General features: G+C 48.3%; 1 protein-coding gene across 2 annotated transcripts; it reads left to right on the top strand.

The window, feature by feature from the left end:
• Window positions 1–780: 780 nt before the first annotated feature.
• LOC128727758 (WD repeat domain phosphoinositide-interacting protein 2-like) lies at window positions 781–23,326 on the top strand. Of its 2 annotated transcripts, none has more exons than XM_053821697.1 (5): window positions 781–1,079; window positions 18,806–18,974; window positions 19,202–20,138; window positions 20,224–20,355; window positions 20,856–23,326. In XM_053821697.1, exons 1-5 carry the CDS (start codon window positions 1,009–1,011, stop codon window positions 20,966–20,968), a joined length of 1,422 nt encoding a protein of 473 aa, XP_053677672.1. In that variant the 5' UTR covers window positions 781–1,008; the 3' UTR covers window positions 20,969–23,326. The 2 variants fall into 2 exon arrangements, with proteins under 2 accessions (XP_053677672.1, XP_053677671.1); XM_053821696.1 differs by having other exon boundaries at window positions 20,853–23,326.
• The last annotated feature ends 1,248 nt before the right edge of the window (window positions 23,327–24,574 follow it).

The following is a 24,574-nucleotide window of genomic DNA, read 5'->3' as shown; positions in this document are numbered from 1 at the left end:
AACACCACCCCTATATAGTACAAAAGACTCTATCTAAACCCTTGAGAACACCCAGTCACAACACCCTTTGCTTAGGTGCGCATATTCGACAGCACACTAGCGTGTGTGTTCTTTTTTGACTGGAAAACGGTATCTTGCGTGCTCTTGCGACTCCACACACAACGAAGCGCGCGGCGTGTAAAAACGATCGAGACGCGGATCGTTCCTTGAAGAAGCAAAAAAAAAACTCCCCCCCCACTCCCACTGTGAGCATATTTTTGTCGTGCGAGGAAAATCCACTGCTGGTGTGCTTCTGTTTGAATTCGTTGTTGTTGCTGGCGAAAAAATCGAAACAACCAGCGAGTGCAAGCGTGTGTGCGTGTGTGTGTGTTTGTGTCGTCCGCACACGCTCTCGGCCGTGTGTGAGTAGCTGAGGAAAAACCCCGGAGAGCGAAGAGAGACTGCGCGCAGAGTGTGAGAGTGAGAGAGAAAGAGAGCAAAGTAGGCGAAAAACAAAAACATTGCGAGAGCGAAGGAACGCAAGCCGTCTCGATTATAAACAAACCAACAACAAACAGGTCCGATTCAGTCAGCAGAGCGAACGAACGATCGAACCGCGCGCGCGTTTGCGAAGAGAGCGAACACAACACAACAAAACACACACTCGGTTGCATCGACTCGTCCTTAGCGGAGGCAGCTTTGTTTGTTCTCGGCTTCTTCCTGCGCATCGACAGGACCTGCGTACAACGCGCGTGCACAGTAGCAGCAGCAGCAGCAGCAGCGAATAAACCAGGACTAAAAACACCCATACAGACGCGCGCGCGCACGCAGCAACCTCCCACTCGCATCTCGATCGTTACGCACACAGCCAGGCCGGGAAAGGACGACCCAGGAATAAAGAAAGAACAAACCCAAACCGCCTCCCCCGACTCCCACCCAGTGTGCAGTTTTTTTGTTTGTTTGTTTGTTGGTGAAACTCTCGCGTCCTTTGCGCCCGTGAAACCCCTCTCTCGCGCCCACAGCGTTTAAATGAGTGATATAAGCCAGAAATGTTTCGGCAAAAATGGTGGATTTTCTATAAGCTTTAATCAAGACTATACGTAAGTAGCCATCTATTTTTATCACCATTCCTTTCGTGAATGCCTACCATAAATGGTGCTGTTTTGGTGTTTGCATACGTTGTGTTGGCGCGCAAGTTTCGGTGTTTTTCGCGTTGCGTGTGTGTGTGTGTGTGTGTGTGCGGGCAAATCCTTGGCCCATCCGTTCGGTTCGTGGTTTCCGGATCCCGTCGTATTTTCCATCCTCTCGAATTGTGCCTCGCTGACCCTGGGATTTTTTTTTTTTGGTTGGCATACCTTCGAGTGATTTTCCCTTCCAGAAGCGATCGCTTTCCAACCACAACACAGCCCACGCGCCGTTTTACTCATGAGTGTGTGTGTGTGTATGTGCGTGCCCGTATGTGCCCGTTTTGGCCATCCAAGGGTGATGGAAGGGCCTCTGGGCCTCTTCTCTGTGTTTGTGCGCGTTATTGTTTTATTTTTCATCCCTCCTCTCTCTCTCTCTCTCGCATGTGTGCATCACGTCTCGGTTTGCCTGTGGCAGTCTAGAACAGCTCTTTTTTAGTACAATTACCAATTGTCAAGGCTAGCAAGGCTCCGGATGCGAGAAAGCAGCCCCAAACGAAACGCTCCATTGTGTAATGGATATTACAAGTTCCTCCCTCTCTCCACCTCCGCCCTGCTTTTCCCCTGCACACACGGAATACACACACTCGCAGAGACGAATAACGTGCTGTGTGTGTGTGTGTGTGCGCGCTGTGAAACACACATGACTAGGGCCGTTGTTAACCTTTGTTGTTCGTTTCCTCTTGCGTGATATTTTTGGCACGATGTTGTGGAAGCAATGGGGTGGGAGGGCTGGGGGAATGCATGCCCGTGCCCCGTGGAGAGGGGAGAATGGTGGGGGGTAGTGCAACGATGAGCAATTTTTAAATTGGATGATGAAATATTGCTGCACCATTAGCCAGCCTGGGGATGGGTTTCTGAGCTCCTCAACCATTTTCTCCTTTTTTTTTTCTTTTCCCTCGTTGCATCAGCAATCAGTGTTTGCACAGTTAAAAAAAGTCCTTTCGGGCGCTTAACGGGCGGTTTAACCCCACACATGTGTGCAGTAAGCAACAATGGGGCGAGGGCAGACATACAGGCACGTTGGCGTCGTTTTATACATATGTATATATATATATATATATTAATTTCCACCACTCCGGCGGCAGTGACCTTCGCGTGCCCTTGCAATTGTTTCGCCGCGGTTTATCACGGATCGCGTTCTGGCGAAACGATCGCGTGTACGGAGAGGCGAATGGGGTTGGCTAATAGGAGCATCGCTTCCAACGCTGAGCCTGTGGTTGGGTGGGTGGGGTTGAGGGATGACGGGGTGAAGGGAACCGTGTGGCGATTGTAGGAAAATCGAACAATCAACCACAATCATGCAAAGATGACCGAGAGATGCTCTTTGAATGGCATTTTTTTTCTCTCCTCCACCTCGATCACTCTGAAGGGCTCCGTTATCTTGACGAGTAGGAAAAGGGCAGCATCGTATGATTGTGCCTGTTTGCTTCAAGAATAGTGTGAAGGTACACAAACGATGCGCATATCCTGTGGCAACGGAAACAATGTGGTTGAATGTGTGTATTTACAGAAAGTTCCTATCAACAGCTCGTTATTTCGGGTCTCGTTTGCATCAACTTTCATTAAATCCTTCTTCATAAAATCACACCCCATAAATTGAACGTTCCGTAATCTTGACCTAAATGAATCACTGCACTGAACGCAGCGCATCGAAGATCGTGATTGTACTATTTTAGCAAGAGCAATTGAGTTGCCGAGTCAACCTTTTTAATCAGCATTCGTTGTATGCTGTTTGTGTACGATGACGCATTTTTTACACGCTGTTGGGTTTTCTATCTTAGGTTTTACGATGTGCGTAGGTTGTTTAAAGTGTAGTGTCTTCGCTTCGTAAACCGATCGAACAAGTTGAAGAAGCAGGGATCGATGGGTGTTTAGGAGGGGCATAACACTAAGCAAAATAGTGCGCAGCAATCTTTTCACTTTCCAACTGGCTGAGGATATCATCAAACCGCCCGAAAAGCTTAGAACAAGTGCGACGCGCCATTGGAAGCTGCGATGGGCTGCCAAGGGCTAACGATCAAGTTGATCGTCTCCCCCCTTCTACCATTTGCATCTTCTAAAGCCATAGAAAAGGCAACAAAAACACACGGGGAAGCAAAAACCCATGGGCTGCTTTGTTGATCCACGAGCACACACACTACAGCGAGCCGAGCGTACGCAGAAGCATTAAACCCAAAGCAACATAGCTGCTCTCTTAGCAGGCGCAGCCAACATGCATGCGATAGTGTGTGTGTGTGTGTGTGTGTGCATGTTGCCTTCGACTAGCATAAACAAGCCTTTTTCTCTTTGTTTACATTTGGCTGGGCCAACAACTTTTGGTTGCGTTGTTGATGGGGCACGAGGAAAAGCTGGTGGAGCAAACGAAGAGAGAGAGAGAGAGAGAGAGAGAGAGAGAGCCTCATCGAAAGAAGCATTAGAAGCGGTTTGCTGTATCTGTATGCCCATCAGCTGAGCTGCGAGAGTGTGTGCGACCGCGCGCGTTTGGGGCCAATTTGTGGTTGGCCTCCTTTTTCGGTGGCAGGTCATTCGCGTCCGTTTTAGAGCATGGAGTAGTCGAAGAGCAGCTCTGGTAGAGTTGTGCCCCCCCCCCCGACGGTGGTTTTCCTCTCCCAGCTCTCTAGGCTGGCTTCCAAACTCGAAGGAAATCAAGAGAGAGCAGACGGGGATTGCTTTATGTTGGCTTTGGCTCTTGCAACGGTTTGGTGGAACAAAATCGCTCACTAGATTAGAACCCGATGTTTGGCGTCTCCCTCCATGCGCCTGAACGCTGGCATGTGTGGGCGGAAAGGTTAAATGGACATTCGATTCTGTTTCTGGTTACACCGAGGGTGGGTTTTTCTACCTTCGATACTGCGTTTAAACATTCGTCCTTAAGCTAATGCGTCTGCAGTGGGTCTACGAACGGTTGGGAAATTTTGAATTAATTTCATTAATTCTCCACCCCATGATGGTGGGTGGGGGATGTTTTATTCCCCCCTAATCTCCCACTCATTTAAGATGCTGTAAATTTCCAAAACCCAAACAAAAAAACTCCCCACCCACTTGCGCTTAACTGAAGAAAAAAAAAACCACAACAAAGGGTTGAAGGTGAGTCGGTGTAAACTCGTTTTTTTTTCTCGTGCGTTGAGAAACAGCCCCAACGCTGCTGCAACGCGTAATGCAACGAAGAAGCGCTGCCATGCGATGCTCCACTGTGGCCTGTGTGTGTGTGTGTGTACTTCAACCCCCCCTAAAATCTCACCCCACCCACTTGGAGGGTGATGGTGACGTTTGGAGACAAAACAAACACCCGTGCCTTTATGCGTCGTCCCGCAACACGCGGAAGGGCGACGCGCACGTTTAAAGCTCCAAAACTACCGCGCAATCGCCAGTGTCCAAAGACGCCGATCTGGCTTTTTCATACTCTCCACCGATTGCCACCCCGTAGAAGCAGCAACAACAACAACAGCAGCAGCAGCACATCAGCTTGTGGCTGGCGGCGATGAGGATGATGACATACATTTGCGCGTCATCGCGTACCCTCTACTCGCCCCCCACTCGCGGTCCACCCAACCCCACCAAACGCTCCCCAAGGCTTTTGTTTGCGCGTCCAAGCGCGTTTTCTGTTCTATGGGACGAAGGGAGGGGGTGGAGGTGTTTGGTGAGGTGTGGGGGGAGTGAAATCAGCTGCGTCAAATGGGCACGTTTTGTGTGCGCGACTGTGTGTTTGGGAGGGGGATAATGGGTGGCTGACGTCGTCGGAGGGGTATGTTTGGGACGACATGAGGGAGCCTCGAGGAGGAGTGGAGGGTTTGTGGGGGAAACGATGACCGAACGACGCACAAACACATGCACTCGAGTGCCATGAATAGATTAAAGACCCCTCGCACACACTCATAGAATCATCCCCCTTCTGGTGGTACAATTTTCTAAGCTCGCGCTTAGCGATTGATAAGTGCCGGGAATGAAGCGATATGGGGGTGTGAGAGTGCCGCGTATCGGGGGTGTTGCTTTATTTCCACTGGCTGGCTGAGTTGAGCAAAAGCAGCCCCCCCCTGATCGGGAATGAAATGGAGATTTGTGCAAACAATAAAGGAAAATAACAACAAAAACTCGCCCATTGAGTCAGGAACCTGTTGTTCCGTGGCAGAGGAGAAAGATATATATTGGCGGTTGGTTCGTTGAATGTGTGTGCGAGGATGGAAAAAAATAAAATCAGACACTAATAAAAACGCGTTAATTATGGGCTCGCGAAAGCATGACTACTCTCCGCATGCCGATTTCCCGTGACATAGTTCGCGGAAACTGCATGTTAATAATGTGTGCCCCTCGTCGTTATGTGGGCTTTTTTTTCGCTCCCTCTCTCCTTCAATTGGCTCTTTTAAAGCTTTCCACAGCCGAGTCTCGAGTGACTCGAGCATATGACAGAGGCATTGCACATTATTTGCATCTGCTTTGTGTGCTGTTGGTGTAGCTTTTCCGCGATCGAGATCGAACGGTTTCATGGATATTTCCAATGGGCCATGATTCAGGGGGCCTTGTCTATTAGCTGTTTATATTCTGAAACCCCTTACATTCTCACACTAGCAACCTTTGGCAGTAGTAAACCCCCTAAAAGGGTGCTTCTGGCGTTACAACCCAATCGAATAAGCGAATATAAAACCAAAGGAAGCGCAATTAACGGACCCCGGCGGTAATTGATGATGAAACCTTACCAGCTCGGCACTTACCCCGTTAGCGGATACCACACGCGTTCTAGGAACCGTTTAGGTGCACCTCGCGCACCCCACCCTCACACCTGGGGGGAAAACAGCCGCAATCGGAAAAACCACCAAGCAACCAAGCGGCCAATTCCGGTAGCGTCGTGAAACCGTATCGAAAACATGGCCAACAACGCACTTATTTGGCCTCGCGATCGCGCGAAATCGTTGAACTCTGGCTGCAGGAATGGGGCGTGTGTTGGGGGTGGGATGGGGGGGAGGGGGTGGGGGGTGGAAGTAGCATACACCCCACCACAGCTCACCCAACCAAAGGGGCGCATCTAAACAAAACAAAGCACCAACGGCAGCAGCAGCAGCAGCAGCTCTCCGCGTCGATCGATGCTGATATTATGCTGCCTTTTGCAGACTGCTGGGGTGAGTGGGTGGATTGGGTGGGTGATCAAAACACCCCCCCCCCCATGGTGTGTAGAAAGTGGTGCGCAAAGAGGAGCAACCGAGAGAGGGAGTAATGCGCGTGCCAGCACTACTCACACACACTGATGCGAGAGGGACGAGTCTCGAAACGTCGCAAACAACGTCGGCCAAAAATGATGATGGGCCACCCCCTTTCTGACGTGTGTGCTGTGTGCGTGTGTGATTCGATCGTCATTAGGGGGTGAGAGAAGAAGAAGAAAAAGAAGCAAAAAATCAAGCGAAAAAAAACCCCTCGAAAAAAAAACCTCCAAACAACAGAAACGACGCACGATCGCGAACGAAGGCGTGAAAACTCGTATCGTTTGAACTTTTTCGAAGGGGTAGGGGTGGTTTTTTGTTGATGTTTGCGGTTTGGGGTGGTTTTTTGTTGATGTTTTCGGGGTGGGTTTACACGATCCGCTCTTCGGTTTGGTGATGCGCTTAAAACGTCCGCTCGTAAAAAGACGGATTTCTCGTGACCTTACGTTGGGCGCAGCTCTGGCTGCTCCGGAAAGCCATGCGGGGTCCGTTAGCCCTTAAGCATAAGCATAAGGGCCACCATAAACCACCGCAGGGTGTGTAGCAGAAGTGTTTGTGGGTAGGGCTTCTGCCAACGAGCTCTAACCCCCGGGGTTTCGATGCACTTGCAGCTTGGCGAAACGTACTCACTAACCCCGTTTATCCTTGCGGAATGCGCAATCGTTCTTCAAAGACCTACGCGTCTTAGTTTTAGACGACGGTGGGGAGCTTGTGGATGTGTTATAACTGCTGCAGGTGTGTGTGTGTGTGCCGTTGTTGGTTACATTGCTAACACCCCTTCGTTTTCAACCCCATCAACCGATCAACAGCGATCGTTTGTGGTTTACGCGTCACGGCGTTCAGAAAAGTGACCCCCCCACCCGTATGTGGATGGTTCGAGATGTTTTTACTTTCAACAAGCAGTCGATGCTGTTTGTCGATATTATACACGGAAAAACTGTGCTTGCGAATGCCTTTAACTGTCTTAACCTGCTAAGCAAAGGCATTTTTAGAGACCACGACGAAGGTCATTGGCAAATTTTCCGCTAACAACAGCGATGAACCGAAGGTACGCTTTTCCAAATTGCGCTCCATCGATTGCTAAAAATAACTCACCAAAGTTCCGCTGCTGGTTTGGTGTGCGTTTGTTTTTCCGTTAACCCAAGAGTGTCAAATTTATTCCTTTTTTTTGGCGGATAGTTTTCGCTTGCGGAGCTCATGTTTTTTTGCTTTTGCTGAGTCTTCGCTTCCGCACGTTGGTGATTCATATGTCGACTCGTATGTCGACTCATATATCTGCCAGTGGTTATGGTTGGGCGATGGAGAAAAAAAAACCTGCTGATGACTCAAGCGATTGCGTTCGAAACCGCACACCGAGCAGAAAAATATGCGACACGGCGATGGAAGAAAACGGAAGTAAAAAGGAAGCGCTTCACTCCACGGAGATTAGCCACGATTGGGGGCCGAGTTTTGGAGGTTTCCACAAACGCGCAACCCCCGTTTGATCGATCGTGCTGAGGCACCGGTTTTGTTGGTCGCCTTTGGAGAATGCACTTTTCGTTTAGACACTCGTCTTTGTGTTGCGCCTCGAAAGAAGCCCAACTAATGATAGTGGTTTTGGTGATGGGGGTTGTTTTTTTTTGCGCACATTGTCTTCCACTTCTCTTGCCAAGAACCAAGCTTTCAAATAATGCGGTGCTTTTTTTTGATGATATTTTCTTGTGTTTGTTTGTGTTCCTTTTCATGCGAAGTATTGATGAGTTTTCCTCGAAACTTCCCTCACTTCTCGACGTGTATTTCGAGCAGTTTTAAACCCACTTTCAACCGCTTGTAGTTAACACAACTTAAACACCCCTGCTGGCACACGAGCTCTCGGTAACCGGGCCCGCTTATTTGTCGCAGGAAATTGGATTCGCCAGCGCGGGATCATAATACCCTCCTTCGCCCGTCGCCCCCCGCCGTCGTCGACTGCAGCCTGGCTTAGCTTAGCTTTAGTTGTCAAGCCAGCGTGAGGATCGGTTCGCTCAGCCCCGACGATGCGCATCCCTTGATTATGCGATCATGATGAGCTAGAATTTAAATTCGCGACGGGGTTGCTCTACATCCACACCCCCCTGGGATGACCGCTCGGTGGGTCGGTTCTTGGCGTGTGCAAAAAAGTCACCAACCGAATGTGTTGCAGCTTTCCGTCTCCCTTCTTCTCGAGCGCGACCCGAGCGATCCATTTGAAGGGCATTCTCGAATGCTCGTGTCCCTCGACAGAGAGAGAGAGAAAGGTAGCTTAAATTCGGACCATGGGGGGGGGGGAGAGAAAAAGGGATGCAAGGAAGAGACGGGTGGATGAGCCAGGCCCATCGGGGGTGGAGACTGTAACGACTTTCGGGACACAGCAAGTGCACACATCCCGTTCGGTTTCATGCGCGGTTACATCACGCGAGTCGTTTGCGTCGCGTTCGTTTGGCACATTTCATCATCCATCCCTCCCCAACAAGGGGGCTTGGGAGGTCGGAGGGGTGCTTGCAACAACCCTCGAGGTGTGTGTGTGTGCGCTTCTGTGTCTCAGCTGGTTCGGAGCAGCAAACACCGGACGGGACGGATCGGTTTCGATCGCGAAAAAGACACACCGCGTGTCGCGTTCGTAAGAATCTAAGAATAAGTTCGTCCCAATCTGCACTTTGTACCTTGGCTTCATCCCCCCCCCCCTCACTCTCACACGCCCCCGTGAGGTCCTTGGACCTTGCAGGTGGACCTGATCCTCGCCGTTGTGCAAGACAGCAAAATGCAACACGACGCTAGCGCGCGCTCGCTATTTGAACGCGAACGCCAACCACAGCTGATGAGTTGACGAGTGGGCTGGCTCTCTGTTGGGAACAGGTTTTTTAAATGGCACACACACACACTCACACACATAGGCACAATTGACGAGTGGTTCGTAAACTGCACGGACAAAGCGAGCTGCATCTCAGCTGTGGCTTTTTTGTGTGCGCTTGTTCGAAGGCGCGTGTCAAAGGCGAGAAAATGGGATTTAAATCGTCACTGCGCGATGCAAACGATAAAACAATTTATGAAGCACAAGGTTTGTTTCCCCCCCTCAAAAACACACCCCATGAAGAGGGAGCACAAGATCGTGCCTGGAAGTGGATGGGTGTGTGTGTGTGCGTGTGTGTGTATTCACCCCACGCAGAACTCACCCTCCCCAGAAAGGGGTGGAAAGAACGTCCGGAACGAGTCATCGAAGGTGAGTCGCCTGTCGCCTTCACTCCACCCCTGTAATGCGAGAGGCTCTCTTTGGAAAAGGGCTCGAACAAGCCTTATGCGACGATTTACATAACGAAATGACGGACGTCATCGCGTAATGCACCCCCTTTTTTCCCAGCTGATGCGCTTTAGATAACACGCTTTGGTGTGTGCATAATAAAAGGGGTGTGAGGCGTGTTCTCGATCAGCTGATGTTTGTCGCGTCCGTTCGTGGATATGGGCATGGAATTCTTCTCCCCAATGCGGGGGGGATTGCGCCTAATGCCGTGCCATATCGTTGGCTTTAAGTCGTCACTAATGCACATTTTGGTTCTCCCGTTTTCGAGCGAACAAAGGCTGCGAAAAAATGATCCCCTAAAAAGGCCTCCCAAAAGCTGCTGCCTGTGAGTCAATTTTATGTGATCGCTTGAGCAAAATATAACTGGCTTTTATTGCTGCAATTGCTGACGCCAGTTAGTCGCAGCCGTCAGGTTTCCAGTGGTTCCAACCGAACACAATCGAACAGCTGTAAAAAAAAAACCAACCCCCACGGTCGCGAATGCGCGTCCCCCCGAGTGCAAGGTTGTCGAGGTTTACGAAGTCACAGCCTGCTGCTATCTGTTGCTCATTTACTGCATATTTCCTGCACACGGGCTCGATGTAGCAGCCACCGTTCTCGCTTGGCTTTTAACGGATCGGATCGGACCGCGGCCCGCCGCACTATCAGCCGCTGTTGTGTTGTTCCTGTTTGCGTTCTGTTCTGTCAGTCTCGTGGTGGTTGATATTCGCTGCAAAACCAACCATTGGGAGTTGACGTTGGTACGACTCGCGCACAGTTAAGGACAAAGAAATGCCTGGAGCTGTTAGGGGCTAGGGCATTTTTTCTCTCTCTCTCTCTCGCTCTACACCCTGCCAACTTAGTAGGCACCATTGATGGCCTACTTTTGAGGTGGCGCGGCCCGGAAATATGAGCACGGCCAAACGTCACGATAAGAGAAGTCGTCGTCGTTGGGTATTGATTTGCAGTTGGGGTTGTTATTTTTCCTCCCATTACCGGAGGGTTTTGAGAGAGAGCGAAAGAGAGAGAGAAAACTCCGATAAGGGTCACTGACTGCGGTGGAGAATTTTTCATTGTCCAGCGAGGACCGCGTCAAGTACGGCCAGTTGCATTCATTTAGCGCAAAAGGTGCACCATAAAAGCTGCCTCCCTATCAGGTGCACTTTTGAGTGCAGGCGGGTGGTCCCGATTTGGGGGTGGGAGCTGAACGTTGTTGCATGTGTTTGGGAGTTTTTGCTGAATTGAACCTCTCGCTGCATAAATGCTCCCTTCACGTCTACTCTGCTGTGAGAATCATGCCTCTTCGGTGGATTAGAGCTTAGCGGGGGGTGTTTCCACCCTTGTTTTTTTTTCTTTCACCCTCCCTGGCTGCCTTTGCTCGTTAGCGATAATGGTGAACGTAAAACCACCCAGAGCTCGACGGTGGGGCTAGGACACGGAAAAGTAGGAAACATGGGGCTGGGTGGTGCCACTAAATTGCTGCCATTTAATCACGCGACTAACATGCGACCCTATTTTGCGGCACGACTTCCACGCGAGGCGGAACCACCACCACACCCGTTATCAACAGCTGCAAGTCAACATCCTGCTTGGGGCGTAGGGTTTTGCGCGTTCAAGTGCGCGGCTGCGTAACGTCGTCAGTTTTACCTGCTCCGTCTCCATGGTAACGATGTTTTTGTGCCGTAAATTGTGTGCCTAAATTTGCGAACATTGTCTCCACGCACGGAGCAGAGTTTGGCACGTTATTTTGGCATCTATTTTGCGTGTGGGGGGGGGGGGGGGGGTGGAAGCTTTTTTTTTCAGGCAAACCATGACCTAAGCATTTTCACTTCCATCCTTGCCGCGGTGTCGCCTTATCTTATCAAGCTCGGATTCGTCTTCGTACGGCAGTACATTGAACTTGAATTTGACTTGTTTTTCTCTACTCCGTGCGACACCGGGTTTCGAATTATTACAGTTGTCCCAACAAATTTGCGCCAATTTTTTTTTGGGGTTACCATTTCCCACCCCTTCCGATAGGCGCTGACATCACCCCGTTTACTGTTGGCCTTCGGGGTGGTGTTTGGATTGCACTGATAATGGATGCATCGTGGGGTTTTTTTTCTCTCTCTCTCTCTCCCTTTTTTAAAGTGTACAACATGCACCACATGGAGGAGTAGTAAAAAAAAGGTTGAAATTCTTTCGCGGCGAATCTTTGCTGTCGTAATGATAAGACGCAAGCCGTCAATTGAAACACAATGCTGCTCTGGTGGGGGACGTGGGGGCGGGGTTGGCGGGAGGGGTTCATGCAACGAAATGCATCATGCGGATGCACCGGTCCAAGTGCAGTGGCGGAGAGTTGAGTGCAAAGTATCAGCTGATGTTTTTGTTCGATTTTCGCTGCCATCGAAATGCTTTGCGATGGAACAAATGTTTAAATACACACACACACACACACACACACACACACACACATACAAACGTCAGTTCGGGGAAATAGGCTCGTTGGGGCGAGGGGCGATGGCGATTGGAATGAACAAACAAGCGGGAGGGTGTTGCAGATCGTGGAAAGGGGAAGCCCGGAAGGTTCCGGCTAGAAAATAGGTCGATAGACACGCCAACCGATGAGTTTGTTTTGTCTTCACCCACCGGCAAAAGAGGGAGAATCGGTATCGATTTCGGGTCAGAGTTGTGGTTTGTGCACAACAAAAAAACAACAAAAAGGACTCTTTGCAGGATGCTTTAATTCCCACCGGCTGCGGTGTGATGATGCAATGCAACGGCATGATGCAACCAGGCTTACAGATTTATGAAAACTTGCGATGGGATATTTATGCGAATGTGACAGTTTGTCAACAATACACGAGTGATAAAAAGGACGTCACGAAACAGTGTCAATAGCAATTGATTTGCAAACGTGTTAGAATACCTTCAGCTAAATTCCTCAACCATTCAAATGCACCAAGCACCAAGTAAAAACGGAAGCACATGACCTTCGAAACGGCCACGGGGAATGGAATCGAACATTCCAATGCATTTGGCAGTTGACCCACACCGCGTTCGACTCGCCTTACATTCCGATCACGTACACGCAATATAAACGAAAAATAAGCAACACATCCAAGCACACATGCTCGCACGAAAAATAGCAGCACGCGCCACCAGTCGGGATGTTATGGATTTTTGAAGCAAAAAAAATAAAGAAGGCTACTTACAAATCCAACCGTGGAACGGAAGTCGTTAAGTAGTCGGGCAGAAGGCCTTCTAGGAATAGGCCTGCGCCTGCCGGGAAAGGCAAAACGATGGCTGGCTTTTTTTTTCTTCCTTTTATCAGCCAGGAGGAACGCGAATGCGAACGAATGAACGAACGGGAGCAAATAAGGAATGCATCATTGCATCGGTTGGCCCTTCGGGGTTGCTCGGTCGTACGGATCGATAAAGCGAACGACCCCCGGGGCGCTGCAGGACCAAGCTCATGCTCAGCGAGACCGTGCCATTTCTACGGACGTGTCGTGTACGACAAGCGTGGAGAATGTCGTTATCCTTACCGAAGGGATGGTTGGATATGTGTGTGTATCTCCCTGCTCTTACGGGAAGTTAATTGCACGGTGCATTCCTCTGGGCACTGGCTGGCCGTGGCTAAATCCTGTGGTTTTTTTTTGCGCTCACAAGCTGTTTTAACTGGCGTATGCTCTTGTGTGGCAGTCGTTTTCCTACCCCTACTCGGTGTGTGCTTGAGTGCAGCATGCAAAAATGGTACACTTTCCGAAGGACACTCGGCATGCGCCTTCGCCATTGCACATAAAGACCACCCTTGGAAGCTCAAAGTTACGCGTCTCAAAAGGCCACGGATCCGTGCCGGTTGTAGCAGAGCTTAGATGGCGTGAAATAACGAGCCGGGTTCGACTTCCTCGTGCCGAAATAATTCGCTAGCTTCCAGTCCGGTTGATCGATCGAACTCACCTCGCACAAAACCTCCAACACGCGCATCCCGTGGAACCCCTCACCAGAGAGCTTTTGACATTGACATTGGGAGTTTGGAAATCGATAGAGAACCGACGAAACCGACGATTCGGGGGGGGGGGCAAACAAATAAATCATCGCTTTTCTTGTGTTAAAGCACGCCGACGCTAGACGGTGGAAAATCGCCATCGGCAAAGGGAAATCACCCAGCCGTTTGACCGTGTGTGTGTCCCGGTTCGTTTGGCGTTTGGTCAAGGTTTTATGCAGCAGAACGGTTTTCCCTTTTCTCACGATTTTCTCACACCTGCTCGTGTGGATTGTAACATTTTTGGCAGCGCAACAGCTGTTTTGGCAGGGGTTTTTGGGATTCCGTTTCGTTTTTGTTTTGTGTGTGTGTGTGTTTTCCTGGTTGACAGGCCGACAAGATTAAGTTTATTTAAAATGTACGCTTGAACAGCAAAATCGCCATTTATTTTTCCCCGTTTGCACAATCCTGCTTGCGGGAGGAAATCTCGCCTCAGTTCGAAGTCCTTCCGCTAGAGGGCGAATGATAAAAACGATCAGCTAGTTGTAAAGGAAGCACAGGCTGGGTAGAAACTGATCAACTTCGTAGTGGTTCACACACACACACACCTGGCGAGGGGGGTCCACCACCACCTCTTGGACACCCACCACCTGGTCCAGTCCAAGGTTACGCCGTCGTTTCACGGACGACAACTCGCGCGTACCTAGAGTGGGCCCCCCGTCATCGATGATTGTGGTTTTTGTCGCTTGAACGCGGGCGCGCGTGTGTGTTTGTTTGGGTTGTTGTTTTGTGTTGTTCATGCCACAACCAGCCTCAAAGAAATATTGTTCCACGTTACAGGGCGCTTCAAGACGCACCCCGTTTGTATCGCATCAAAATCATCCATACCACGTCAACAGGCTCATCTGGACCGACTCAACACCTCCCGGAGGGTGGTTTCTTTTGTTCTTAGCGACCTGTCTCAGGTGGAATTCGAACGGGGAAGTTCACTACCAAGGTCGAGGGCGCTTGCCACGGTCACGACCACAACCACTCCAAGCCCTTTGAGCTCCCCGGGCGGCGGTTCCTGATGGTGGGAAACTCGATCGAAACCGCGGGAAAACAGGGGGGCCCAACTCGATCGATTGTGCTCTGGTGCTGGATGATGTGATCCATCACCATTTGACGAGTGATGGATCTTGTGTGCGTGTGTTTGTGTGTGCGAGTACCAGCTGCACTGTTTCTAGCGTGTGTTGATCGGACTGGTAGGGGGTTGAGTATGATGCAACCTGTGCAACCTGTGTGTTTGTGTTTGCTCGTTTCGCATTTTCCTCCCTCCATCCTGAGGCAGGTCTCTTTGTTTCGCTTTGTTGCGAACGGAGCGCTCGGACGCGCAATAATGGTTGTAAAATGATAATTTACGGTGACTGTAATGATCTGAAAAAAAAAATCCCCATTCCCCATGGGTTTTGTAGGGTGTGTGCACGGGAGAGAGACGGGAGGTTTTGCAGTGGGTTGTTTTTTGCTTTTTCCCATTTGGTTTGGTTTTATTTATGAGTTAATGTCGACCAGCTGAACGTCAAATTTCGCTGAATATCGTGGGACGAAAAACGTCACCAAATGACATGTAGATCGTGTGAAAGGTGGACTGAATAAATTAAAATGAAAATGTAACGCAGTTCACAAGAGGCTGAATTAATGCTATAAAGCTTACACACATCAAGGCGTATCAGAAACATGTATTTTAAAATCATTTCAGAGGTATACTACAACCCGCACGGGTAATTACTAGGCTTCCCCTGTTGTTTCGAAGCCAACACGTTCGACACCCTTGACATTGAAGATCAGCCCCTTTTTTTTTTGCTCCCCCTTAAGATCAACCTCCCGGCTCCCGTAGTGCATTGAACGGGATACAATCTCGCTCCACACAATGGGCTCGCTCGGAGCTAGAACGGCTTCGTTTTCTTTGTCCCTTTCCGGCATTTTCCACCCAACAAACAGGGGGAAAGATCAAGGCCACCACTTCAACGAACGAACGGGCGGAAATGTAAAAGTTGCACCAGTTTTACGGCAGATTTTGATGTGCGATCGCAACCCGCCCCATGATCGGGGATGATTGCACCGAGTGCGATAATTAGCCACGGTGCTGTTGTGCGTATGTGGCTCTCGGAGGATGCCCGCCCTAATGCACCTTTTCGCAGTTGGATTGACGGAATTGCGAGCTCGTTCGCCAGCCAGCTGCTGCTAGATTTCTCTCGTAATTGCGACTTGCCAATTGCCGTCCAGCCCTGCGGGATGATGTACTGAGTGAGACGATCGGCCTGTGGCAGAAGCAGAAACTGATGCACCGAGAAAGAGGCATCCTTGGTGTGGATTTGTGCACTCAAATCGGGCATCTGGATCGGGCTTTCGGATTGACGGCAGGTGGGGAACCGTTACGCTGGCCTCGGGCTGCAAACTAAGGTCTCTTCTTTAGCCATTTAAAAAGCGGTTGTTGGAGGGACTTCAGGCAATCCCAATTATCGCAACATGCGCGTGTGGCAAGCTGATCAATTCCAGCAGGATAATTAAAAGAGCACGCGACACGAACGACGATCGCGAATGAATGAGTCCAATGAATTGATCGGTTATCGATACCACCAAATGGTGGGTGGGTTTTTTTCCCTCCTGCCACTCAAACCACGAATATAAACCCGTAGGGAAATCTACGCCACCCGGATGTGGAAAACCGCTCGAATAAGCTTCGGAGTGGGAAAGTTTCTAACGCCGAACGGAAATGGAAATCGTCAAATGGTGAAAAGCGATGGGTTCGCGTTAACGGTTGCTAATTGCTGACTAATAGGGGTTTGCTCGGGGGTTGTCGAGGTTTAAACCGTTTGTCAATTCCCTCCCAACCCCACAGTGACGCATCGGAATTTTAATGAGACAAACAACCAACAACGCTCGCGATCGAACAGCTGTTCGATGAGGTGCTGATCTTCAAGTGTAACCCATACTGATAAGGGCACGAGGTCAGCTTCCCAGTAATTAGCCGTTTGGTGTAATTCGAATGGGGCATTTCGATGCCGTGTTCGTTTAGCACCTTTTATGGTGATGAAAATTGCAAACTTAAGCCAGCTTAACGGCGCAATACACAAAGAGGGTGGAAGGAGACGTTCGCGTTCGTCTAGACTGTGTGGCAGCAGCATTGGGAGAGTGTTGTTTTATGACCCGTCACGATTCCGACACCGATAAGAAGGTATCGAGGGGGTGCAAATTGTGAGGCATTTGGTGGTGGGATTGTACGTGTAGAACAAAACCCACTCGCACACGCATCAATCGAACGGATGAGTCGATCATTCTCAAACCTCCCACTCCAGAAGCATAAAAGCCCGGTAATAAAGGGCGCGCGATGATGCGAGACGAAATCGAATGCCCTTCGGTAGGTTCAGTCCGGTGTGTCGAGAAGGGTTCAAGGTGTCGCACAAGTCATTAGCTATGTGGCTCCAAAAAACATACACACACACACGTATACGAAAATTCAGCCCTTCGTTGGTGTTGTTTGTTCGTGCGTAACGATCGCCCTTCGCTTCACCAAGGCTGCAAGGGATCTGTGTGTTTGCTGAATTGGGACTTCTTGCCTTCTCGGGTGGAGGTTTTTTGTTTTGTTTGGTTATGTTTCCTTCTTCTCCCCCAAAAAACAAAACCGATCCTCACGCCATGTCAGCGAGCTTCCAAACTGGGGTCACATTTCCCCGGAAAACCATCCCTGCCCTTAGGGGAAGATTACGTCACGACGGTTCAGAAACGGGCTTGTTATAATTAGAACAGTAGGTTTCGCGATCATCTGATCCGCTGCCTTGCTGACGGTCATGACCTTGCACTCGTGCGTGGGTTGTGCATGACACGGGGTTTTGCTATATTTGAGGGTGGTTTGGTGAGGAAAACACGCCAAACAACTCCCCTGCTTGACGTGTGGGGGAGAAAATGCTGTTTTGCTTAAAAATAGCTCCACCAGCAGAATGGGTACACGGGCGCGATTGGATCTCGGTGTGGTTTGTTTCCACGCACAAGTGCCATCCATCAAATGGTTTGGAAGGTCGTAAGGGACGGGTGGAGAGAGAGGATGAAGGGCCCGCGGTGCTTTTGCAATGTGGCGTCCGGTTCATTTTGTTTCTTTTTTGCACCCCCCAGATCCCTGCCCTGCGCTAAGCAATTGTTTGTAAACGTTCTTTGGTTGGCTTTCGTTTTCGCTTCTTTTCGGTCGGTTGCGGGCGTATCTTTCCAATTTTCCTCCCTTTTTCGCGGGAAGTGGCCAAACCAAAATAGCTTCGTGCATTCCGCCGTAGCGCAGTGCAAAAGCGGGTCATGTTTAATTCGAATCAGTACATGATTTACTGGTGCGTTGCACACGATGAAGTTGCATTTTTGCGCGCTGTATGCGTGCGTTTTATTGTTGCTGTTATTAATTTACGCTTGCGAACGTAACGCGTGAGGGTGAGAGAGAATGCAAGAAAAGCAGAAATGTAATGCGGATAAGGGTTTACTACGTGCTTTTCAAGGGGAGTTTATTGTAAAATAATACCCCATAGGTGACAAATACATTGCAAAAGGTATGGTAATTTAACTACTGCACAGTGGTTAAGTTCTTTTTTACTGTCTGCAATTTTATTGCTCCTACATTCGTCACTAGACGAAAGAATTTCACTATATTTGCTTTACGGCTTCATAAATTGTGTGGGTGATTGTAATATCAATCATTGAACAATGAAAATTGCAGCTGCATTTAAGACAAGTAATGTCAGCAATAACGTATCTCGCTCTCTCGCTCTGCTGAACGATCGTTTGCGACACAGATAAAGTGCAGCAAAAATGCAACAAACAAACAAAAAATGAGCGATAGAAAAAAAACCCCTGATGGTCATTCGCCGCACCATCGTCGCTTTCTTCGACCACACGGTTATTCCATTTTGCGATATGGATCTCGCGCGTGTTTTTATTATTAAAACAGACGACAATGTATCTGTCCTGTCATCTCGCGCGTTTGCTTCTTGTGGCTTTTATTGTGCAACAACGCAGCAGGTCATTCCACCGCGGTTCGTTTTCCAATGAAAGTGAACGCGAACACCGTTTGTTTACACACAACGCTCGCGAAACGATGCAATTTGCTTAATCAGCCACCAGTTGCAGCCGTTAACGTTAAGATGGAATTTAAACCGAAACCCCCTTATCATCGTTTCTTCCACAGATCGCTTTCCGTGGTATCCAGGACGGGATATCGATTGTTTTCGTTAGCATCCGTTGATCGTGTCGATGAAATATTCTGCAGCCATGACGAGGATACAAAGATCGCCGAGCGGCTGTTCAGCAGCAGCCTCGTTGCGGTTGTTACCGCAAGTGAACCGAACAAGCTTAAGGTAGGTTATTAAGGGTGTTTGTTGCTTAGCAACCGACAAGTGGTTGCCACTCGGTTTTAAGGTTGTTCCGCAATAGCACTAGGCAATTGCACTTTGGTCACTGTTTCGTTGGCCGTGTGCATGAGTAAACGGTTAAAGTTTACGAGGAGTTAAACCAAGAGTAGGAGTAGTTTGAAAAAACACGTTTAAATGTCACTAAACCTGGGGTTCAATCGTCCCGTTTTTAGGTGTGTCACTTCAAGAAGGGTGCGGAGATCTGCAACTACGGCTACCCGTCGGAGATCCTGTCGGTGAAACTGAACCGTTCCCGGCTGGTGGTATGCCTCGTGGACAGTATTTACATTCACAACATCCGTGATATGAGACTGCTACATTCCATCAAGAACATGGCACCGAACCCGAGCGGGTTGTGCACGCTGTCGCTGTTGTCGCATCTCGCCTATCCGGTTTCGACCGAGTGCGGTGAGCTGCAGATCTTCGATGCGGCCAACCAGCTCCGTCGGTTGAAGCTGAAGGCGCACGATTCGCCGCTGTCCGCGCTCAGCTTCTCGTACAACGGTGTGTTGCTGGCGACGGCCTCCGAGAAGGGCACCGTAATTCGGCTGTTTTGTGTGAAGAACGGCCAGAAGGTGCACGAGTTCCGTCGGGGCGTGAAGCGGCATGTCAGCATCGGTTCGCTGAATTTCAGCACGTGCGCGAGCTTCGTTGTGGCGAGCTCGAACACGGAAACCGTACATATCTTCCGGATCGATCCGAAAGCGATCGAGCAGGCGGAACGGCGCCAGAGCATTGCGGTTGAGGCGGGCACTGTCGTCGGTGGTGGGACCAGCTCGAGTGATGATGATGAGGCACATGGAGCTGGTGATCCTGCTGTGTCCTCTGGTGGCTGGGGTATGGGCTTCCTTGCGAAGGCCGTCACTAGCTATCTGCCGACGAACGTCGTGACGGATGTGTTCACGCAGGATCGCGCGTACGCCACGATACAGCTGGCTGAGGCGGGCCTGCGGTATGAGTGCGTGATGGCGAAGCTGGAGAAGGAAACGCGCATGCTGTTGGCCTGCGAGGATGGCTTCCTGTACATCTACAGCTTCGAGGATGCGAAGGGCGGCGAGTGTAAGCTTATTCGCGCGCATGATCTCCGTACGCCACTGCACGGCATCACCGGTAAGGATGCAAACGAGGGAGAGGTCCTTGCAAGGACGTGTTTGGAGATGTAAGAAAACTAACGTGTGCCCTTTCCCACTTGCAGAGGTTGACATCGTTGGGAACGAGAACGATGAGAACACGAACAGCCTGAATGTGAACATGACGAAGTCGATGTTGCCCGCTCCTGGTACGTACGCGGGTGTCCTGAAAGGACGCCCAGCCGACAGGATGTCAGGTTAGTAGAGCTCTCGCCCATTGTTCGTGCCGATCGGTTAGGAAAAACCGCGATATCCGCCACCGTCCGTCCTCGCCGATGAACCGCTTCTAAAAGTGAATCTCTTTCTTTCTTTTCTCTTTTTATCTCTCTCTCTCTCCTCGCTAACAATCCGTTTTGCTTCGATCGATTTATCGTTGCGTTATTTACATCCTACAATTTGTCATGCTGTTTTGTTTTGTTTATTTTTTGGCCACGGTTCTCCTATCTTATTTTTTCTCCCCACCCAACCCTTCACCTTCTCCTCACCACTCCTCTCCCCCACCACTCTAATTGCGTCACTATCCTGTGCCTGCGCCTCCACCGGATTGCGGATTTTTGGTTTCACTTCCATACCACTCTCCCTCACATCAAATACTTTTCGCGCATCCTTCTTTATTTTTTCTCTCGCTTCTGTTTGCACAACTGTTGGTTCCATGCGTTTCCCTTCGTTCGTTTCTTCCACCGTTACATTCCAGCAGACTCCGACTGGTGCCACGATCTGCGCGAAGCCGTCGAATACCCGGTCAAGGTGACGGTGCCGATCTACGACGAGATGCAGTTCCCACCGGTCACTCCGATCACGGTGGAATGACTAGGTTCGTCCGGCACAATGCAACCGTCCCGTGGCGACCATCTGCCAACGAAACTGCGAACGCCTGGCAAATCGGGCCCAGTCACCTCGAAGGGATGCAAGGGTTAAGAACGGAAGCTGATTTGATGGAGCGGAAGGAGAACGCAGAAAAAAGGAACAGAAAAAAGGATTGCCCATGCTAAACCGCGGCTGATATGACGATAGAATGAGCGTGATGGTTGACTTCTTCTTCTAAAACAAACAAAAAAAAACCGGCAAAGATCCGCTTGGTACCGTTGATGTTTTTATTTTCTTTAATTTATTTTTATGCCACTTCCTCTAAGATAGAACTCTAAGGGTAACGAACGGGCCAGCGACGTGTGTGTGGGCGCCTGCGAGTGGAAAATATTCTACTGCTTTCTGCAGTCGAGCTTTTTCAATCTCCAACTGTTGGGCCAATCATTTTCAAGGGTTGAAAAGAAAAATCAAACTTTCCCGTCACCGTCATAGAAGCGAACGTCCCGGTTACGGAAAAGCCTACGTGTAATTGTTATTTCTTTTCTTTAAACAAAAAAAAAATATGCATGCATATATTTAATGGTATCGTACCACTAACGGGTGCAGTTATTGCGAGAGATACAACAACAGAATAGTTCAAAACCGAACGCGAACCATGCTGTGTGCAACGTTTAATTTCATAAACATAGTGCTACCGTGCGGTAGTATGGGCGATTGCCGCAGATAGATGATGAACCGGCGCGAGGTGTTGTAGTAGATGTCTTTTCTTTAGGTCAGTAATAAGCAATACCAGCAACAAAAGCAAGTTCAATTTCACAAAGTAACTTTTACCACACCGGCTCCCGTAAGGAGCCCGTACCTTCTAACGATTCCTTCAATCCCTTCGTTCGTCGTCCTGTCGCAATTAGGGCGCGGGAGGAGATTTTGATGCCTGTCGCTTGAAATACGACCCACGGACAGAGAGCAACAGCAGCTCGATGGTAGAAAAATGAAAGTGTATTTAATAAGATCGTTACTCCGTTACGCGTTGATCGTTCATTCGTTCGAGGTGTGGGGGAGTTGCGTCTTCGACGTGCGGATTAAAAGGAAATATTAGGGAACGGTTGGAATCGAGACGTGGAAAATAGTTAATGGACGAACAAGCTAATCGAACGGAAGGCGAGTGGAGGCATAAAAAAAACAATACAAACAAACAAACAAGATCATATATTTGATTAATTAGTGTTGCTCCATGTATTTTGGATGAATTTCATGGAATAAAGTGTAAAAAAGGACAAACTTCTGCATGATACCAAAAACAATAAAAAAAACATTGTAAAAAGCAAAAACGTTAAAAAAATACTCACTGTTAAGTTAGTGTTTTAAGTTGTTGTAGAAAAAAGGTCTGTCTCTCTTTCACTCTATCGCTCTTTTCTCTAATGCACTCTATCTCGAGATCGTGCGCCTGCACAAGACGGACCATGAAGTACCATAAATATGTAGAGTTGTTGAGATATCGAGACAAGCTGGACACACAGCAGAGGGTCGAAAGAGAGGGCACCGAAATGCATACATTTTATTTATTAAACAACACCTTTAATGCCGTATTAGTTTGTGGAAAATTTATAAATGGATGGTTTTCTAGCTGTACATACACGTTTATACACATCCAATGTCTATATTTAAGTACTTTGCGTACGGTTTTATTATTTTGTCGTTTGATATGCGTTTATTTTTATCCACTATATTGCTGGGCGATTTTCAACTTCAATTAAACTTTGCTTTCTATACGTATTGATAATATTGATTCAAAATTCGATTTAGACGTTTACTTTACAAGTTAGTGCTTTATAATCGAGATTGATTCTGTATTTGCACTATGCACTGGTCTATGCCTTTCTGTTTGTACTAACCAAAAAAAAGCACACTTTCATACACACACGAACACGTTTCACTGATGCACAAGTTGATGTTTAGTTGGAGAAGCAAAATATTAATCGAGGCAGGTTGCTAGAACCATAGTTTGGTACTCTAAACAGTGGACACGGAGTTAATGGAGCGGAAGACACGGGAAGAGATGTGTCTGGTCCTGTATTTTATGTGCGGAAAGGAACCAAAAACCATGGTAACGAAAACAATAGCCCTAAATACGGACACCTAATAGACCTTTGTGCACCATTGCGCTCTACTAATAGAGGAAACAAAAGAAGAGAAAAAACAAGAAAAATACGGTAGAACATAAATGTAAACAAGAAATAAGTACATTGACAAGAGCATGATACAAACAAAAAATAGAAGAAAAAAAAACAAAACAAACTTCAAATAAACACAAAAAAATCTAAAGATATAAGATAATTAAAGAGAAAAAACGCATAAAAATAACACCTGAAAAACCTGCGTTATATTTTTGCTATTGAGAAACCCAACGGCTGCATGGACGAAACGTTCTAGGGTATAGAAGCCCTCGGAGTTTGCTGCAGGTTTAGACAATGTTTCACATTATGTATTGTATCATTAATTAGTACCGCAAAAAAGCACAACTTATTCGAATGCCTTCATTATATATTTTAGATATACACACATTTTGATTATTTTTTTCAAATATGAAACCAAATTGAATATAAACAACGAAATTTAAAATATCAATGCAGTTAAATTAGTAATAATCATCAATTTCGTACTCACCGGTGCCATAAGATTTATAATCAATGTAGATAGCGTCACCCTCATTCTCGTCATCACTGTTTTGGTGGTTCACTAACTACATGGTGGTAATAACACTAATAACATGGCGGTTCACTTAACTATAAAGGTTTTTACTGATTCAACACTTTTTAAACCATTTTATCACGATCACAGAACTGGCACCTTTCCCCATAACGAGGGCACATTGGTAGATCTTTGAAACGGAAGCAGCTCGTTACATCCGCTTGGATGATTGCCTTCCAGTGGTAGAAGATGACTAGTAGCGTCGTTGCGAAGTTCTCAATGGCGTAACATGTCAAACAACCGTTATTCTTCTCTGATTCCGTTATTCCTCGTGATTAACCGTTATTAGGATAATGAACCGTTATTCCTCACGATACTTCAAATCTAAAATGCTTGATTATGACAAAGTTAAATAGCTTCTCATAATTTTTGAATGAAAATGAGATTTATCAACGAGATAAGATCCAAAAAAAGGGGTCTTATTCGACGATAGCAAATGATATTACTGTGATTACGATCATCTCGTTTTGAATATTTTATGCACCTCACGTTTGTGTTTGCTCATGTCCTTTTCCGTGTAAAAATTCTTTGCACACACATTGCAGTCAAATGCTTTTCGACCAGAGTGGCGATGCTGATGGGCTCTCAGTTCCGAGAAGTTCTTGAAAGCAACATTGCAGTGTTTGCACCGAAATTTTCCGTAATGCCTTGCCATGTGCCATTTCAAATAGACTTTAAGTTTAAAGCGAGCTTCGCACAACTCGCACGCATACGGTGCTTCGTTGGCATGCAGCTTGAGGTGATCTTTCAGATATGTGGCCGAGCTGAACGATTTACCACACTCATTGCACACATGCTGACTGGGAGAAACCAATTCCTGACAATCGTGAACGTTTCTCATATGTTTGTTCAAGGAGGAAC

The sequence above is a fragment of the Anopheles nili genome, chromosome 3 (assembly GCF_943737925.1).
Source record: "Anopheles nili chromosome 3, idAnoNiliSN_F5_01, whole genome shotgun sequence".
Lineage (NCBI taxonomy): Eukaryota > Metazoa > Arthropoda > Insecta > Diptera > Culicidae > Anopheles > Anopheles nili.
The sequence above is the reverse complement of the archived record's forward strand: the minus strand, read 5'-3'. Positions and strand labels throughout refer to the sequence as shown.